This window comes from Aureobasidium pullulans, assembly GCF_000721785.1.
Source record: "Aureobasidium pullulans EXF-150 unplaced genomic scaffold scaffold_24, whole genome shotgun sequence".
Lineage (NCBI taxonomy): Eukaryota > Fungi > Ascomycota > Dothideomycetes > Dothideales > Saccotheciaceae > Aureobasidium > Aureobasidium pullulans.
In genome coordinates, this window is record NW_021941044.1 from 220657 (window position 1) to 240052 (window position 19396).

General features: G+C 51.0%; 7 protein-coding genes across 7 annotated transcripts; 3 read left to right on the top strand and 4 right to left on the bottom strand.

Moving 5' to 3' along the window:
- The first annotated feature begins 4 nt into the window (after positions 1-4).
- Positions 5-1493, top strand: M438DRAFT_326091 (arsenical-resistance protein ACR3). The gene is made up of 4 exons (XM_029903113.1): positions 5-352; positions 407-487; positions 540-808; positions 861-1493. Exons 1-4 carry the CDS (start codon positions 139-141, stop codon positions 1473-1475), a joined length of 1179 nt encoding a protein of 392 aa, XP_029756749.1. The 5' UTR covers positions 5-138; the 3' UTR covers positions 1476-1493.
- A 773-nt stretch (positions 1494-2266) lies between these two features.
- On the bottom strand, positions 2267-3619 carry M438DRAFT_358741 (uncharacterized protein; the record flags this gene model as incomplete). The annotated part of the gene is made up of 1 exon (XM_029907287.1): positions 2267-3619. The coding sequence occupies one exon, from the start codon at positions 3617-3619 to the stop codon at positions 2267-2269; it is 1353 nt and encodes a 450-aa protein (XP_029756750.1).
- Positions 3620-3997: 378 nt separating this feature from the next.
- On the bottom strand, positions 3998-7396 carry M438DRAFT_338821 (elongation factor Tu; the record flags this gene model as incomplete). The annotated part of the gene is made up of 3 exons (XM_029904156.1): positions 3998-4703; positions 4756-6327; positions 6384-7396. 3 exons carry the CDS (start codon positions 7394-7396, stop codon positions 3998-4000), a joined length of 3291 nt encoding a protein of 1096 aa, XP_029756751.1.
- Positions 7397-7736: 340 nt separating this feature from the next.
- On the top strand, positions 7737-9446 carry M438DRAFT_348790 (PH-domain-containing protein). The gene has a single exon (XM_029906230.1). It carries the CDS (start codon positions 7884-7886, stop codon positions 9156-9158), a length of 1275 nt encoding a protein of 424 aa, XP_029756752.1. The 5' UTR covers positions 7737-7883; the 3' UTR covers positions 9159-9446.
- A 315-nt stretch (positions 9447-9761) lies between these two features.
- On the top strand, positions 9762-13714 carry M438DRAFT_348791 (uncharacterized protein). The gene is made up of 6 exons (XM_029906231.1): positions 9762-10025; positions 10084-10389; positions 11098-11250; positions 11300-11373; positions 11426-11789; positions 11843-13714. The coding sequence occupies exons 1-6, from the start codon at positions 9998-10000 to the stop codon at positions 13414-13416; spliced, it is 2499 nt and encodes an 832-aa protein (XP_029756753.1). The 5' UTR covers positions 9762-9997; the 3' UTR covers positions 13417-13714.
- M438DRAFT_348792 (WD40 repeat-like protein) lies at positions 13485-16803 on the bottom strand. The gene is made up of 4 exons (XM_029906232.1): positions 16495-16803; positions 16316-16434; positions 16146-16267; positions 13485-16084 (listed from the first exon to the last, which is right to left on the bottom strand). The coding sequence occupies exons 1-4, from the start codon at positions 16625-16627 to the stop codon at positions 13903-13905; spliced, it is 2556 nt and encodes an 851-aa protein (XP_029756754.1). The 5' UTR covers positions 16628-16803; the 3' UTR covers positions 13485-13902.
- A 135-nt stretch (positions 16804-16938) lies between these two features.
- M438DRAFT_348793 (uncharacterized protein) lies at positions 16939-18605 on the bottom strand. The gene is made up of 3 exons (XM_029906233.1): positions 18492-18605; positions 18171-18431; positions 16939-18100 (listed from the first exon to the last, which is right to left on the bottom strand). Exons 1-3 carry the CDS (start codon positions 18522-18524, stop codon positions 17150-17152), a joined length of 1245 nt encoding a protein of 414 aa, XP_029756755.1. The 5' UTR covers positions 18525-18605; the 3' UTR covers positions 16939-17149.
- Between the last annotated feature and the right edge of the window lie 791 nt (positions 18606-19396).

Genomic DNA, 19396 nt, shown 5'->3' on the forward strand with positions numbered 1-19396 from the left:
GGACATCGCTTTTGTGTGAATTCGAATAACGACCTTGAACTTCTTGAATACGTTCTTTGACATCTCTGGTTTCGCTGTGTCAACTCGGACTGACAAAAATTCGCCTTCCTCGGTTCAATATATTGACAATCGGTCAAGATGCCAAAATGGCCGACACACGACTCACAGCCGACCACAACAACGTCTCAAGAAGAAGATGAATTGTCTACGGCACCGCCTTCTGTGGTTCCCAATGATGTCGAAAAACATGAAATTGAGAAGAATATTGTCCCAGACAAAGTATCTGCATTTAAAGGATTGGGATGGCTAGATCGTTTTTTGGCTGTGTGGATTCTGCTCGCCATGGCAATAGGTAAAGCCGAGCAGAGGAAAAGTCTCAAGAACAACAAGACTGATTTTGTTCTAGGAATTCTGTTAGGAAACTTTGTTCCTAGTACGGGTCCAGCTCTTGAGAAGGGCCAGTTTGTTGGTGTATCGGCACCAATTGGTATGTCTCTCTATCACCTAATCAACATTACTTATACTGACTTGCCTTACAGCCATTGGCTTGTTGGTAATGATGTATCCGATCTTATGCAAGGTCCAGTACGAAACACTGCATCTCGCATTCAAGACCAAAGAGCTCTGGATTCAAGTCGGTTTCAGCATTCTGGTAAACTGGCTCATTGCTCCATTCTTGATGCTGGCATTATCATGGGCTTTCCTTCCGGATGAGAGTGGCCTTCGCGAAGGTCTAATTCTGGTGGGTATTGCTCGTTGTATCGCTATGGTGTTGATCTGGACCGGTCTTGCAGGAGGAGACTCTCAGGTATGTTGACAGATATCTTGAACGGATGACACACTTGCTAACATGGAAACAGTATTGTGCAATTCTAGTCGCGATCAACTCGATCCTGCAGATGGTCTTATTCGCGCCGCTCGCCATCTTCTTCATCAACGTAATCAGTCACTCGCACTCAACCATCTCGCCCTCTTATTCGACAGTAGCCACAAGTGTCGCCGCATTTTTGGGCATCCCATTGGCCGCAGCCATCATCACACGATTCGCCATCCGGAAGATTTCACCGGCCTGGTACGATCAGACCTTCCTCATATGGGTTGCGCCATGGTCGTTGATCGGGCTTCTCTACACCATCATCGTCTTGTTCGCATCTCAAGGACATCGTGTTGTCCACCAGATCGTGTCAGTCGTACGAGTGGCAGCACCGTTGATCGTCTACTTCTTCGCCATCTTCAGTCTAACATTGTGGATCACACATAAGCTTGGGTTCGGCTACAAGTTGGCGACGACACAGAGTTTTACGGCTGCAAGCAACAACTTCGAGCTGGCGATTGCTGTTGCGACAGCGACATATGGTGCCAACAGTGATCAAGCGTTGGCGGCGACGGTGGGTCCTCTGATTGAGGTGCCTGTGTTACTCGGCTTGGTGTATGTAGTGAGGTGGATAGGCAATAAACGTCAGTGGAAGGCTTAGATATAGTCATAATGAATCAATATGTGTTTCTTTTCTCCAAACAGCTTGTCTACACTTCCTCAACTGCGCAAATAAGCAAACAAACACGTATCAAACTTCTTTGAATCAGCAAAAACAAGGTAAGCATGACTATGACATACAGTACTACGTTCGTTGACAAGCAAAACAAACGCCCCCTTTCGGAGGTGGAAAGAAACTAGCGCACCAGTTTCGTTTCTAACTAATTGGAGTGTCATGACTCTAACATTGTCTCGATGGGAATCGAACCGATGACCTTCAGTGTGGGGGTCTCCAAACACGAGTTGGACGCGCACTCACTACCACTGGGCCACCACCGCCTGTCGTCAAGGCGATGGCAATGCTGAGGGAGAGAACGACATGTGGGTATATAAAGGGTGGAGGCAATTTTGTTGGGTCTTTGTGATTTCTTCCTCGGTCATCAAGTGACAGCTGGAACCCCTTACACGCCTTGACATAGAGAAGTAGTTGTAACAGCCTCCCGAGCTCACGATCCGAATAATACACCAACTCAACCCACCAACCAAACACCTGCCGAAAAGGGCAGGAGCACCAAGTCTAGCTAAATGCAGTAAGTATTTTCTGCTCCTTCCTTCTCGATTGGGCAAACGCGAGAACTCTTCTCGCAAGTGGACATAGCGCACCTGAGCAGAAGCCCTCGGTCCTAGAGGATGTGTCGAACTAGCTGTCAAAAGGCAAGATGTTGTCAAAGCTCGGGTGACTGTCCGCTGAGAGCTCGGTTCTGGTTCGTTCTCTATGCTCCTCCGATTACGCTATCTGCAAGAGTGCAGACTAGAGGCGCCACGAAGTACTTTTTCATCGATCCAACCACCATTCCTATCTAAGGGGATACTAGGTGTTTGTTGCTCGATCAAGTCGTGCAGGCCAGAACGAATATCTTTGGACCCTCGCCATTCTTTCTTCCCGACGACTATGAATTTCAGCTCTTTGTCAATGTTGTTGTAGTAAAAGACTTCTTCCATGATCAGATTCTCGAGATGAGGTAGCTCAAGAGCGGTTTCCAGAAAGGGTATTGACCAGGTCCTATTCCAAAAGAGCATCCTCTGCAGTCGGAGCGTGAGGATTGTGGACGCATGCTGGGTGAGAAATCGAATGAATGGCGACCATTGCACGCCGCAATCGGAAATTTCAATGTTTTGATATTCATCTGCATACATTGCTATTCCAAGTCGTCCGAAAGATGCATTGGTGAACCCGTCTGTACAGTGACGTATGCTTCTGGGCTGCAAACATTCGCCACGAAAAGCGATCAAGCGTTGGTCTCGGTTGATGTATAGTTCCTTGGAGTTTCTGTTGGCCACGGTCATAACAAGACTGGTACCGTCCGCAATGCTTTGTGTTAGGAAGTCATTGAGCCAGGCTGACACCTTGCCCCAGTCGTGTTTGCAGCCATATTGTTGGGTTCTACAACCACAATGAAGTGCCACATTTAAGTGCTCCATGGGATAGCTGGCCTGCCTGGATGCCTTGATCAATGTGCCCAAGGTCTCATAGCTGTCGCGGGAACGGCACGCAAGAAACGTGTTTTCGTAGAATCTCTTCGAACCCAGACCTGAGAAGGCTTGAAAGGAGAGTCTGTCGCCTGTACAGGATACTATATCATCGAATGTGCCAAGTTTTATGGATCGCCGATGCTTCATCAGATTTTTCAGAGCCTGAGTCAACAGCTCTCTGTGTCGACGGGATGCGATGAACTGGGTTTGCTCATTAAATCGCAATTTCTGCAGATCCAACATCTCCCATTGCTTCGTAAAGCTCAATTGCCTAGGACTGTGATCAGTGACTCCAGGCACAACGATATCCGGATCTCCCGCAATTCGATAGGTGCCAAAAGCGACACTTTCTATCCAGGGTCCCAGAATTGGGTGGGCCGACATGGAAACGAATGCTTCCATACTATACGGTGTGAAGATGAAATGTCGGTGGCGGAATCGAGATCCAAACACCCGTTGCAGGTTCAGGCAGAATAGTTTGCACGTTAGTCGCAGCTGCTCAATGTCCTTGTGGTCGAGGTAAGCCGCGATACACCCAACAACATCTTCATCCAGATCGAGAACGGTGGTGGCTTGATCGCCTTCAGTGGACGGTGCGGTTATTCGAGCCATGATGCAAGCAGTCTGCCCGGCGAGAAGCTGGTATCTCTTGAGTGACTATTATGTGAAATCTGAAGCTATCAATTGATTGTGGTTGCTATGTCCTGAATTGGGTCACAAGAATCCAGTCTGAAGCTCAAGGAGGGCAAGCTGGAGATTCGAAAACTCTTTCCATAGAACAGTGATAGTGTTGCGAATTCGTGTGAGTCACTTTGTACTGATGAAGACTATGACGGCACGTCGAGCAAGTTTGCGCTGAATGTTTTGGGAGGAGTCGGATCTGTCTTTGCGAGAGTTGAGTCACTCCTGTTTAGCATTCATTGTAGGGTGAGATAATGTCCTACCAGAAGCGTTTAGAAGGTGTCATGGCCTAGCATTGAGCTCATAGTCTTAACGCTTCAAGGTCTTTTGCTTCTCTCCATGCTCGACAACCTTTCTTTGAACGAAAAGACCCTTGCGCTCTCTAACAGCATCGACATAGCGCTTGGCGACGTTTTCACGATCACCCTTCTCACCAAGGTCTTCAATCTCTTCTTCAGTTCTTGGCACCCAGAAAGGATCCTCATCTAGCATCTCAAAGCCTTCGAAGACAAGCTGAGGGCTGGCAGCGCCTGATGTACGCTTACGGATCTCATCCGAGAAACCAAAACTTTCGGCCACAGGCAACAAAGCCAAGATGGTGAAGTTGGGCGAGGGCTCGAGAAGTGATTCGGAGATGATGCGTCCACGACGTCTTGTAATGACTGCATAGACACGTCCTAGAACTTCTGCAGAAGCTTGAATCTCGCAACTGTACATGGCGAGCATCAAACGTGGGCTCCAGTCCAGGAAACCTTGTCGAATACTGTCACGCGTCGACTTTATGACTTCACCAGTAAGTCGGCCCATGTTTTGTTGCTCGTCGTCGGTCTTGTTGATTGTGATGTCTTCGACAAAGACTGCCACTCCCTGCATAGGTTCGTTACACAGGGGGCCTTGGTTGGTAGCAAGCTGGAATGCATATGTGATCTTGTCGACGAAGTCTTGAGCTCGAAGTTGATCCGGACGAGCATTGTCCTCGGTAGTGTCATCTCCGTCATGCTTCATATCACGTAGGCTGGAAGGTGTCAGTTTTATTGCCCTCCAAAGAAGGTGTTCGCTTCACTTACAATTTGCCGCAGATACCACCTGGGGTAGCATCAATGAGAACATTCGGTCCTGTTCTGCGAGGCCCAAATGCTGTGATCTTTTCGGTAGCATCTTGCCAAAGCTCCTTCTCTGCCTTGGTCTCACCAAATGCTGTGTTCAGCTGTGCCTTGAACTCATCCATGGACAATGCTCGGCCTGACTCGACAGTACCAACGTCGTTACCAGCTTCATGCTCTGCTTCTTGTTCCACAGCCTCGCCATCGGCGACAGGAGCGTCTTGTTGCTCGGCCTTCCTCTCAGAATACAGTCTCTTGACTGCAGCGGTATTCTTGACGAGGAAGTTCGTGACAGAGTCGGGAAGAGGTCGAACGCTCAAGCGAACAGTGATCTGTTTGCTAGTGGTAACAACGTCGACTCTACCTCTACCCAGATCAGGGTATTTTGGCGGGTTCATCTCCTCCTTGTTTTCTGTGGTCGACGAGGCGACATAATTGGTGATACCTTCTCTGTATGGTACAATAACTTCTCCAGCTTGGACATCGCACTTGGCGAAACGTTCACGGAGATCCTTGAGACAGCGCTCCAGATGCAGTTCGCCAGCAGTAAGAATGACGTGCTCACCACTTTCCAATTGCTCGTACAATACTGCTGGATCAGCCTGTTCAAGCAGACGCAAGCCCTTGACCATCTTGTCCAGATCTGCGGGCCATGCCGGTTCGACTGCAACACGCACGATGGGCGCATTGGTGCTGATGGCTGATGACGAAGAAAGATTGGGGGCACCATCGAGTTGAGAACAAAGAGTTCCGGACTTGAGAATAGCACCTTCAAGGCCTGCAATACCTACGACGGAACCTGCAGGGACGGAATTGAGAGCTTCCAGACTGCGTCCCATGAGAAGGTACAGGGCAGTAATTGTGACCTTCTTGGGTTCGGGGGCGGCTCTCGGATTGGCTGGAGTGAATTTGGGTGGGAGAACATAAATCTCCTGACCAACCGTCAACGTTCCCGAATACAGACGCGCAAATCCAATCAGATGTTCTTTATCTTCTTGCTCTGCTACTTCTTCTTCGTTGAGTGCCGAGTCGACCGTGTCATCCTCTCCGATGGCCACTGTACTAAGGGCGTCAGCAGCGGCATCAACGTCTGCATTTTCTCCATTTGCAAGCGCTTGTGCCTTTGCGATTTCGGCTCTCTTTTTGCGACCCAATTCACGGGCTTCTTCAGCAGTAAGTGCGCCACCTCGTCGCTTGTTGATAGGAAGCTCGCTTTCGGGTACCGACACCATCTTGCTGACGTAGGCAACAACAGGCTCTTCGGTTGACTTTCTGGACTCCGTCATGGCTGTAGCTACCTTCGGATCAATATGTTCATGGCCAGGGGAAGCCTCCAAGAGTGGCGGGATACGTGCTGCTTGGGCATTGACAGGGGATGGCAGATGTTCAATAACTGATACAAGCATAGCGGTAGACAAAGGCAGCCAGCTTGCAAAGACGGTGGTCAAAAGAGCACGAGGATCGCGCGATCTTGTGATGTGCGGCGGGATGGTAAGGTTGAGAGACTTGGTAATCTTCTCAAGGAGCGCTGGGTCACTGTTGAAGGTCAGCTATTTGCTTCTTGCCATATATAGTTAGGCGAGTCAACATACCCCTTTCCATGATCACCGCCTGTAGTCGCTTCATAGACAGCCCAAATCGGCTCAAGGACTAGTTGAACAAACATGGGTTTCAGGTTCCTGCCCTTGAGATGCTTGCTTCCAAGCACCCTTTTGGTCTTGGGGTCAAGGTAAAAGTCACCCCATAGAGTTTTTTCCAAGATCTCTCTCTTCATACCCAGCTTCTTATCGTAGATGGCAGCAAACTGGCGAGGCGTAAAGGCCCAGCCGTCGATGGCACTACTGAAAATGACATTATTGTTCTCGGGAGCAAAGTAGATGTGCTCATCACTCTTCTCTTCGTATTCGGCAGGCACATCTGACGTTGAGACATTGGTATCATCATCGACGACAGTATCTTTTGTAGACTTTGCGCTCACACGCTCTTCGACTCTTTCGCGCCAGCGCAAGTCGTCTTCCATTCGCTCGCCTTGGAAGAAGCTACCCATGACAGCATTTACTTGCTCGATGGTCTTGTTCAAATGTGTGTAGGCTTCCTGAGGGCCCATCTTCCATTCTGTGATCAAGCGATCCATCTTGTTGATGACAAGCAAAGGCTTTAGTTTTTCATTCCAACATTGTCGCAAAACAGTGACAGTCTGACTACAGACACCTTCGATAGCATCCACCAGCACAACAGCGCCGTCACACAGTCTTGAAGCGGTAGAGACCTCACTGCTGAAGTCAATGTGTCCGGGAGAGTCTATGAGGTTGATGAGGTATTCTCTTTGCTCGGGAGCGGCGTCTGGCGCAGAGCGTTTTAGGAGGGAAAAGTATAGAGAGATTGCCGAAGACTCCATGGTGATTCCTCTGAGTTGTTCATCGGGCCTCGAGTCGAGGTAGCGTATCCTGCCCGCCAGCTTTGGCGAAATGATGCCATTCGTGGCGATGAGGGCATCCGACAGCGATGTCTTGCCGTGGTCGACGTGGGCGAGGATGCAAATGTTTCGAATGCCATCTGCGGCATGTTGAAGCTTGATGAGCTTCTCAGGCGGGACGACGGGCATGGCGAGACGGAAGTGCGACGGGCAGAGGTTGATTGAGTCTTGAACTTTTTGGTATTTTTGGCGCAATAGCTAATGACGATCCTCGATTGGGCGGGTTTCAAGTTGAGCTTCGACGACGGGAGTAGGCGACAGGCGAGATGAGCAATGCTGGCGTGTTTGTTGTATTGTGCTTTGAGTCAACAATAACAGCAAAAAGGACAAGGGCTGAGGAGATAGAGAGACTTCCAAGACTTCTCTCTCGAAAAATCTCACCACCAGCTTGCATTTGCTCCGTATTGCAGCTTTGATTGCCCGACGTCACGATCGGAGCAGGAGCCCCATTCCCGGCAGCAACTTCCTGACCTTTATTATTATTATTATTGTCGCGCCTGCCCCCAGCCTTCTTGACCGCTGCATTTATCCTTTCCGTGGTTGCTCTTGCCTAACGAGCGATCAGCACATAATATATGTAACCCAGCAGCCCGTCTTGCTCATCGCCTCAGTCGCCATGGCCGCCGTCATGTCGCACGCGCCGCATCACCACCCTGCCCCTCGCCCAGTCTCCAACCAGACCAACATTCGAATCACGCCTCCGAACGACCAGTCCTTGCCCAACTCGGTTCAAAAGCTCCGTGGAGGTCAGCTCACCCTCGACACTTTCTCGCCCGTCAACCAAAATGGCAGTTTCGAATTCGACCGCATCATCAAGTCCGGCCAAGTCTCCAAGCGTACTCGCAAGACAAAGTCGTGGAAACCCATCCACATTGTCCTGAGGCCCAATCTCCTGTCCATCTACCGTGACAAGGCCGAGACCAAACTTCGCCATCAAATCACCCTCTCGGATCTCACTGCTGTTGCCCGTCAAAAGGACCCCAAGGGCAAGGCCAAGCATGTCTTTGCTCTCTTCTCCCCTGCGAGGAACTACCATCTAGAAGCCGCCTCGGATCAGGACGCTCAAGAGTGGGTTCAGCTCATCAGACGTGAGGCACGCATTGATCAGAACGAAGAAGAAATGGTCCTGGCCAGTCCAGGTGGAGCAAAAAGTACTTACCGTGGCTTTGAGAGGCATACGGATCAGACCATCGACCAGGACGTTCCCCAGGGCTACAGTTCCTCGGAAGCAGAAACTCCCATATACAATCCTCCGATACGTCGGCCCAAGCACACGATGCATAGCAAGCGCAGACCTTCGCATACACTAGACTATTCGGGCCCGGAAAATGCTTCTTACTCTGACTTTTCAGACTCGCAAGGCCAGTCAGCTCGCATGTCCTCACTTTCGCTCACTCTAGCTGAAAACCAAACGCACCCGCTGCCTCCATCTACCGGTGTGAATGCCGTCTATGGCGCCAATACTCGTACTCCACTTGCACCACGCAATGTCAGTCAAACATCTGGCATACAGACGATAAAACAAGACGAAGAACGAGTGGTTTGTCAAGGATGGATTTACATGCTCAAATCCAAATCCGGAGTACGGCAATGGAAAAAGCTTTGGATGGTGTTGAGGCCAAAGTCGCTGGCCTTGTACAAGAACGAGGAAGAGTATGCAGCAGTGCTGGTCATGGCGTTCCACAACATCATCGATGCAGTCGAGATCAATCCTATCAGCAAGAGCAAACAGTTCTGCCTGCAGCTCATTACGGAAGAACGCAACTACCGAATGTGTGCACCAGACGATGATGGACTGGCTCGGTGGTTGGGAGCAGTCAAAAGTTTGCTGGTAAAGAGAAAGGAGACGACTGCAGGGATACAAAGAGCAGGCACTGCAACAACAAGCTAGTGCTCATGTTCTCGAAACGTGGCACATTGGCACAAGGCAGAGTTGCCTTTTACGTCTTCTACGATAGCAACGAAGGGCAGACGGATTGAATTGACTGATAGGATTGCGGGGCGTTAGGACGGGTACTGGATTTTAACTGGGGCTTGGGGTGGCTGGCTGGCGCTTGTGCTTGTGCTTGATTCAGGGCGGTAGCCGTTAGGATCAACAGGTCCCGGATTGTCTTGGTCGTGTTGGAGGAGAGTTTGTACATATGATAGATGTCCAGCATAGACGTACAAGGCACGGTATTTGTCCAAAGCAATGTGGCACTTCTCGAGAGTCGGCTTCGGTGTCGATGTTGCGGTATCAGGGTTGTTTCAAACAAATGTTAGTTGTCGGCAAATGTGAGACTAAACTTGTAGTCGGGGCCGGTGCAGTCTGTGCGTAGATCCCCTGTCGGAAAGTTGGTCGAGTTGCGACAAGGCCGAGAGGCATCAATCAACAACTTGTCGCGAATCGATAGCACGACAAAGCTCGCCCACGCTGACACGGAGACATCTGGTCGACGACAGTGGACATGGTCTGAGCCGTTGACACTTTGCCTACTGCCTACTACTGCCTTCCCGCCCGCCTAATCGAGTGCACGCAACGACTTTCAGCACGGACTCGATACCCAAGTTTGGTCCTTGGTCCTTCGACCAGCCAGTACGACTGTTCTTTCTCGCGACCGGCCATTCCCTCTCGCAATCGCTCTCGACTGTGTCTGCGACACGCGCAATGTACCCGTAGTCGCCGTCTTCCTCTTCCACCGCCGTCGTCGCTGCTGCTGCCACTCGACGCTTCCCTCTCGATCAACAACCATGACGCGCCCCGGACTCGTGAGAGCTGGTGAGCGCTTTTCTTGCAACCACCATTCCTGACCATTGACTGACCTTTTCCTTGTCAGACACGATTGATCTCCAAAACCAAGACGCTCCCACGACCCAAGACCACCACTCAACCTCCTTGCTGCCCTCCGACGTCGGTAAACATCAGGCCGCCGAGATTCGACATGTCCGTGAAGAAAGACATTCCGAGGAGGAACACTTGCAAGATGCCTGGAGTCGCGCTCACCAAGACATTCAAGTCAATGAATTGACCGACGACCAACTACAAGCACACAACCACGAAAATGGCGACTCAACCGACGACTCTGAAATCGACGACGACATGCTTGACGATCGCATTTCTAGTTCCCCCTCTATCGACGATGGTGCGTATCCTGCTGCTCTTACCAACACATGGCCACACCGTTCTTCATCCTTAACTCCTCCTCGCCAAACACTCAACTGTGAGGCAATCGACTCCCCCGACTCGTCACCCTTTGTGCTTGCTCCTGTACACCTGCCTTTATCCACCATGGTCGACTCGGACTCGGCAGCTTCGCCTGCTTCATCTCCGCAGTCGTCTTCTCCCTTCTTGCTTTCCCCCAAGCACCTTCCCTTGTCAGCCTCCCCTCTTTCCAGACGTCATCATCATACTGGTGAGTATCACAGTGAGTATACCAACAACCACGAACACCATCCTCAGTTGGACGGTTTCTACCACGACGACAACACCGATGGTTGGCATCACCTACCATCTGAGCCACAAGTTGAGTATATTGCTGCACCCAAAGCACTGGAAGACTACAATTTCTCTGATGGCAGATCCAACGAGGATCTCACCGCCATACCCGAGGAGGTCGACGAAGATGGGTTAGACATGGACGACTTGTCTCTACCAGATATGGATGTCCCCGACTCAAAGCCCGCGTCCCCATCTTCGTGGAGCACCGTCAGTGATGCCTCTGCCAGTTCACCTTCGAAAGACCGGGACCTACAGGACAATTACAACAGTGATGATGACCTGGACATTTCCTTATACTCTGATGACCGCTTTGTTGATTCCGGTTGGGGCGGCGAATGCTTACGCGAAACAGAGGACATTGATTTCGACTTCGTCTACGCCCTGCACACCTTCGTGGCCACTGTTGAAGGACAAGCCAATGCCGGAAAGGGCGATACCATGGTCTTGCTAGACGACAGCAATAGCTATTGGTGGCTTGTCAGGATCGTCAAAGACAACAGCATTGGTATGTTTAACGCTTGATGTAACAATGGTTTGGGCTGACCTTCATGCAGGCTACCTCCCCGCCGAACACATCGAGACTCCGACAGAACGCCTGGCGCGTTTGAACAAGCACAGAAATGTAGATGTAGGTTGAGCCAACACGCTATACAGCTGCTGCTTTGGCTGACTGGCAATAGCTTTCCGCTGCAATGCTTGGTGATACTGCAGGTGATTCGAAGAACCCCTTGAAAAAGGCCATGAAACGACGAAAGGCGAAAACAGTACAATTCACTGCACCGACCTTCGTTGAGGCCTCTGATTACGACTATTCGTCCGACGAGGAAGACGGTTTGATGCCCGAACCTCTGTACGGCAATGGCAGCCAGCAGGGTCAAGACGAAGATGTCAAGGATCATGACAAGTCAGCATCAGGAGCAGACATTACCACAACAGTCGTCGAGGTCGCACGAGTCGAAACGCCCGACCTGGCCAGTCCTGGCAAGGAGATCAAAGCCCCTGCCGAAGAGCCGCTGAGCAGCCCTACGCTGGTTGACAAGACAGGTATCTTCTACACGTTACTTCTGTTCGTTCTCAGCATACTAAATTGGTTATAGAAGCAGCACCACTCAAATCATCGCGAAAAGGAACCCCACGAAACGCCGACTCGTTCCTCAAGGATGATGGAGCGGAACCACTCAAGATCTCTCTCACACCCAACTTGCTTCGAGATAACAGCAACGGAGGCCGTTCGGTAGAGACTATTGGGTCCAGTATGGAAGGCCTCGAAAAGACAGCCTCACCGCCAGACAAGTCTAAAGATGACAAGAAAAAGAAGGAAAAGAAGCCTGGAATGCTTAGCGGTCTATTCAAGAGCAAGAAAAAGGACAAGAGGAACAAGAATTCTGTTGACGAAGACAGTGACATTGAGAAACTGTCTGGTGAGCTCGCCAGGCAATCCACGTCTTCCGATTCAAACAAGGCATCGCCCGTCGAGCGCTCTACCCAATTCTCGGCCTCAGAACCAAAGTCTAGGGGCAAGCTGCAGAAGCCTCAGGGTTCTGCAGTCGCTCCTATTGCTCCCCTAATCACCACACCCGCTCCCGCCCCGGCGCCGGCACCTGCTCCTGCCCCGGCCCCTCTCAATACTGCTCCACGTCCGCAGCAGCAACAACAACAACAATCTACTGTTATGCCTGTTCAACAGCGTCAAAGAGAAGAACCACCGCAGGCAAATTTCGTTGCTGAACTCGAAGGCTCGACTGTCGACACACCTACACACCGTGATGTTGAGTTGCATCAGCAACAGGCCAAAGCAGCCAACGAGACTTTACTTGGATCCCACACACTGTCATCAATCACGAACAAGATGAGACATTCAGACTCACAAGATCATGTCAAGCCGAAGAAGGTCAAGAAGGCCAAGTCGCGTGTGGAACTCGACGACTTTGACGAGGTTAGTGAGGAGGAAGACCTCAAGGAGAACCCGCCACGCGATCTTGAAGATAGCCCGAACAACGCATTCATGCACGGCACTGAGATGGTGCACATTCCTGTTAACCTCGGCGACGATTCTTCCTCACCCGACGATAATGAAGCAAATGAAAGAGGAGACGAGGAGAGCTCAGAGCGTACCAGTTCACCGAGCATGATTGACACACCCAAGGCATCTTCGGAAGGACCACGCGAAGACGGAACACATGCCCCGAACGGCCATGTACAAGAACCTGTAGACGATGACCAAACACCTCTGGCATCCAAACGTCAATCGGCCGTGGTCAGTGGAGCCTCGACGCCCCAACAGCCACTGCCAATGAACCCGCCAGTCCGACGTGCGCCTTCACCGCCGCAAAGAGCGAATTCGGCCACTCCGTCGAATGGATCTTCGGTACGATTATCGCCCTCGCCCGCATCAACACGTAGTCCTGCATCGACTGCGGGCACTCTCAACACATGGTCCGACGCGAGCCTGCGGGCCTGGCTCGACGGGGCCGAGAACGATGTACGCGACATGCTCGTCATCATTCACGACAAGAGCTCGGTTGTGCCCGTGACACGCGATCATCCACTCATGGCGAATCTCTTCTCCAGCGAGAGCCGCAGACTAGCAGGTTTGCAGGACGAACTCGACGGACTGCTTGGCAATTGGCTGGCTCGAAAGAAGAGTGTAAGAGAAGTGGCCGCTACCTAGCAAAGCAACAACAGCATAAACATATAAAAAGAGGTAGCCGCCTTGGTAGAAAGGGGACTATACGCATTTATGGTGGGGGGTGGATGAAAACGAGCATGCATGATTAATGGAGAACCTTGCTGGGCGTTTAAGCTGTGATCCCTGCTGCCAGAGTTTGTTTGATGCACTACTCTGCTATGCGGACACACGTTTGGTTTTTTGTTGCACTTTGTCCCTTTTCTTTTGATACCTACTAGCTGCGTTCTGGTCTTTTCATTTTAGTTCTGAGCGTTGTATTCAAAATCCTTGTCTACAAGTCACTTTTGCACTTTGAAGATGTTTTGGACGACAGTGTAACCGTCCAGTGAGAGCACATGATTGGGGAAAATTGGAAGAGATTTGATGGGTGTTGTTTTCATCAATCGCCGCCGCTATAGCACTAAACTGGTATCATGCTTGTCCCTGTACTCCTGCTATGAAGAACGCATGAGAAACAATAAACGAAAATCAAGCAGCTGCACCGCAAGATGAGCAGCACAACCTCGTGTCACCAGTCTTTGCAGCCTTGACGTGGAAGTTCGCACTACCACACTCTCTGCATGTTACTTGCTCTTCATGTCCTTGCAGTGCGTCTTTGAAACTAGCGGCATCCGAATCACTGTCCTCGGCAGCACTCTCTTGCTCAATACTGAGTTTACTAACAGCAGTATGGTTGCGTTGGAGCGGGTGCGGGTGCGGTAGACCGAGGTTGTAGCTACCTGTTCGAGTTGATGATGGTCTGCCAGATTGAGGGGGTTGTTGTGATTGAGGCGATGGTGGGGGTTGATTTTGATGGTTGCGTGCCGAGTTGAGTGCGAGTTTCCAATATAGCATTGATTGATCGCCTTGGAGCATGAGTGGATCATTGTCCTCTTCGCCACCACCACGATCGTCGTTCTTGGGTAGAGGAGGAGGTGCCATTGATGCTTTGGAGTCTGGACGTGGTTGGGCGCTGGCCGTGGACTTTCGAGGTGACTGACTGCGAATGGAGCCATTGGCAATGTTTGGAGTGCTTGAGATGCCCTGACGCCATGAGAGGATTCTATCCGCTGGGCCTTCGAGGCGACCATGAGAGCTGCGCAAACTACGGCTGCTGCCTTTGGTGGCTATCGATGCTGTGCGACCGAGCTTGCGCTTCGAGAAGACGGAGGAAGTCTCCCAATTCTCATTCTTGCGCTTGTTCCAAGCACAATCCTGTCTGAACACCTTGATCTTGCCTGCCAAATCGGCGGTCACGATGATATTTCCAGTGACGTGTGTGGAGCGAGCGAGGTATGCGGGCGATTCATCTGGTCGTTTTTGAGGTTGAAGCTCCGTGTCGATTCCGTCCTCTGTCGGCGCTCGAGATGGAGGACGCGATCCTACACGCTCGGCCGAACTCATCAACATGACGGGAGGAGGATTGCATAAATCGTAGATGGGATCTTCTGATCTTCCTAGCAATTGCTTACTCTTTGGAGGCGCAAACGCGACGCAGGTAACGACTGTATTGCTAGCATCAAAGGTCTCCATTGGCCTCTTCTGCTTTTTGTCACCTTCGCCGGGATCTGTGGGCCAGATATAAACTTTGTGATCTTCGCTGCCACAAAAGATGTACTTGGCATCATCGCTGATGGCTGCCCTGATTTGACTAGAATCATTGACGTTACCCTTGAATTTGATCTCCAAACTCTTGTCGCGAAAGTTGTACAGCCGTATTCGGGAGTCGTTGCTGCTGATGAGGACCTTTGTTTCTCCGCCAGAATGGAATGATTGGATGCCGGTAATCTTGCTACCCTTGGCGTTCTTGCCGTTCCTAGAACGAGCGTGGATCTGGGTCTGATACTTGAGTCCTTCGGTTTCGTAGAACATGCAGAGACCAGTAAAGCAGCCAGCCATTGCGTACTTGCCATCTGGTGTGAATGCGACAGCGGTAATCATGTCCGGTAACTGACTCCAGTAAGCGACTGTCTTGTCAGGAATGCTCCATAATCTCAGCTTAGAGTCGAGTGAACCAGCCAGAAAGAAGCGATCGTCCTTGGGATGAAAAGCGATTGACGTGACAAAATCGCTATGTTTGAAAGTACAAAGACACCCATCCCTGCTGACATGCCAGAGGCGCACATTCTTGTCCATTGACGAGGATAAAAGAAAGTTATTCTTGCTCCAGCTCAAATCAAGAATGGTCGATGTGTGGCCTTCGTACTCCCTGATGGGCTCTTGTCGGAATACTGGAGCGCTCAAGCGTGGACGTTGGTTGATGTCGGACTCTTCAGCATGCGACTTGCGATCCTCCTGCGTCCTTATGACCTCCCAGACGCGAATGATCTTGTCTTGTCCTGCAGCCGCCAGGTATCTTCCGTCTCTGCTGAATTGCATAGCCCAAACCGGGGTCTCTCCATGATGGGCATTTGAAGACAAGAGTTCTTGGGCCAAGAACAAGTGGTCAAAGTCCTTGTCCTTCTTGTTTCGCGCCCTGACTCTTATGTATTCGGGAGGTGGAGGATGTCGCGGATTGAACTCGATGTTGTCTACGGGTTGGGAGAAGACGTTGGCCTCCATACCTTCGGGGCGCAGATTGCTGTACTCGGAAGCAGCGTCGTCAATGACATTGTCGTCGGTCTCTTTCTTCTTGTTTCCAAGCAATCGTCCGAGGAATGAGGCGCCTTTCCTATTATCCCGGCGTCAATTCAATTGTGTCCAAGAGCAGCATGTGCTGTCCAGCAACCTACTTCTTCTCTTTGCCAGCAGAGCTTATGGTGGTATTTGACCTAGAAATGGCATTGTCGTCGGATCGATCTTCAGAGGGAGCACTCGCGCCAGATGACGTTGGTCGTACGCGGCGGAAGAGATGCTGGTACGCGTAAGTCGGCATTCCACACCGGACATGGCTTAATCATACTTGCGACAAGGGGTCGCGGTCGTTTGCGACGGGCTCTTCTTGGTTCGACAAGGTCCCCGACAACGAACGGAGCAGTTTTCCAGGGTTCGGGAGTCCTCCAGATGTCGATGGTCTGCTGCCTGAAGCGCCTCCTGTCAGCCTTGGGCTTTCTTCTGTGACCAGTTCCCCCTGATGCCTACCCTCTTTCGGCGATGCGCTTCTGCTGCCCGCAGCATAGTCAAATCCTTCGCTCCTGTTTGGTCCTGTCGTGTCTGGTACGGTATCTCGGCTCTGCGGATCCGTTACACGGATGGCAGGAATCGTGTCCGTCATGTTTTGCGATAGTGATAAGTATCAATAGCGAATGCTGATAGCTTATGCTGTGCTATTACTCGTATTTGCGAGGTCATTGTTGTCATGTGAAACTTTGGCTGCCTATCGCCGTCGATAGCCAGCATCCAACCGCGCACCTTGGTTGACAACGCTCATCGTCCGTCCATCCAAATTCGTGCCCTACGTCATGCTATTCTTGGCCAGTGCGTGGAAATCGCGTATTGCCATACGATACAACCACTCACGGCCAGGGCGTAGCAAGCCGCAGTAGATTTGGATAGATTGGAGTAGATTGGCATGTGGACGTCTTGATGTGTTATCGTGGATTCGATTTCATATACTATACTACATAACTAACACGCGACCCGACAGGTCATCCTTCTGTAAAAATTGAGTCGAACAAAGCCTTTACCCAAAACCGGTTCCCTGGATATGCCCATTACCCAGAACGCCACATTATGCAGCCGCTGCAACAACCATGATACTCCTTCCCATAAATGAATTTGATGTTGGTCGAGAAGACTAGAAGTCCTCGTCGAAGGCGAAGTCGCCGCTGACGGTGGCGGCAAGACCCTCTGTGGTCTTGCTCTCCTCCTTCTTTGTTGTGCTGTTCATGACACCTGCCTTCTGGTAGTCACCAACTCTCTTCTCGAAGAAGTTGGTCTTGCCAGCCAACGAGATGTTCTCCATGAAGTCGAAGGGGTTGGTGGCTTGGTAGATCTTGGGCTCGCCGAGAGCGAGGAGCAGGCGGTCAGCGACAAACTCGATGTATTGACACATGAGCTTGGCGTTCATGCCGAGAAGAGCACAGGGAAGAGCATCTGACAAGAACTCTTGCTCGATAGCGACAGCCTCGGTGATTATCTCGCGGACGAGAGCAGCAGAGGGCTTGTTCTTGAGGTGAGAGTGGAGGAGGCAGGCGAAGTCGGTGTGCATACCCTCATCACGAGAGATGAGCTCGTTGGAGAAGGTAAGACCGGGCATGAGACCACGCTTCTTGAGCCAGAAGATGGAAGCGAAGGAGCCAGAGAAGAAGATACCCTCGACGGCGGCGAAAGCAATCAAGCGGCAGCCAAATGTCGAATCCTTGTCGCAGATCCACTTGAGGGCCCAGTCGGCCTTTCTCTTGATGCAAGGAATGTTGTCGATGGCGTTGAAGAGGTAGGTACGTTGCTTGGGCTCGCTAATGTATGTGTCGATGAGCAATGAGTAAGTCTCGGAGTGGATGTTCTCCATCATGATTTGGAAACCGTAGAAACATCTGGCCTCGGGGATCTGAACCTCAGAGCTGAAACGCTCGACAAGGTTCTCGTTGACGATACCGTCAGAGGCAGCGAAGAAGGCGAGGACGTGAGAGATGAAGAAGCGCTCGTCGTCGTTGAGACGTCTGTTCCAGTCGTGAAGATCCTTGGAGAGATCAATCTCCTCGGCGGTCCAGAAAGAGGCTTCGGCCTTCTTGTACATGTTCCAAATCTATGAAGAGTTAGTATGCATGATAGATTGAAAAAGACGCGTCGCGTACGCGTCAATTGGTGTGACTGACCTCGTGGTACTTGATAGGGAAGAGCACGAATCTGTTGGGGTTCTCTTGAAGGATGGGCTCGTTGGCCTCGTCGCCCTTGATACCGGGAGCAGCACTGGGCTTTGCTTCCTCGGGCTCGGGCAGGTCGTCGAGCATGGGGATGCCCTTGATTGGTACAGCGACCTCATCCGAAATGATGTTCTCCTTCTCTTCTGACGCGGCGGTGAAGTTGGGCTGCTTCATGGGCGACTCCATGTTGAAGTTCTCGAGAGCCTCGGCGGCCTGCAGATACGCGTTAGCTGGATTGGCTTTGGACGTGTTTCCAGGACAAAGAATTCTCACCTTCTTTGAGGGGGTGATCAGTGGCGCGGACATTGTGATGTATGTGTAGTGAAGCAACTGAACAAATAAGCAGACCAATTGATACTGCGTTGAGGAGGAGATGCTATGGTTGATATGGGAAGTAAAGTGCAGAAGATGAACGAGACGCGATCTTTAAGAAGAGAAGCAGCTTCAGCGCGTGAGGAAGTCACGCTAACCACTAGCGCGACTTTCTCAAGAAAATGCCATCATACACAACGACCGAACCACGAACATGTTTCAATGACAGGTATCGATTCTCTCCCAATCCATATTATGTATTGATCGAACATATCACAACTTCGTCTCAAGTTCCCTTCCATCATTTGTCTGCAGGTTTCAGTCACCTTTTCGTGCCGTTCTAATGGTGCAACCCTCAAAGACGAATTCTGAGAGCTTGAAGGGCCTCTCCTTACCCAGCCGAGTCCAGCCTTCTAATTTCACTTAACAACAACACTTTTTGACCCGTGTCTTGCACGCGTCTTCCCCGATCCCGCTCTCCATCGATTCATTCCGAGCATCCTCCACTCGTTTCTCGGACGACAGAGCCAATCATAGCTTTTGATCGGATCATCGACCTGCTTAGCTTATCAATCTACCATCTATCCGAGCCCCTTGACACGACCATTCGCTCCGAGTCGCACGGGATGTGCCCCTGTTTGCTCGGCAGAAACACGAAGACGCGTCGAGAGGCTCAATGTGTCCTAAATGTTCTCATGGCGCCGTCACCTCTGTTTCTTTTCGATCCGACTCAATCCACTATGACTACACTTTTCGATATCACCATAGGCAACCTGAGCGTGCTAAGCGGTGTGTACTTCTTGAAGATTCGGGCACCCCAGCCAGGGCGTTTGACGAGCTGTTACTTTGCATAAGACAATCAAAGC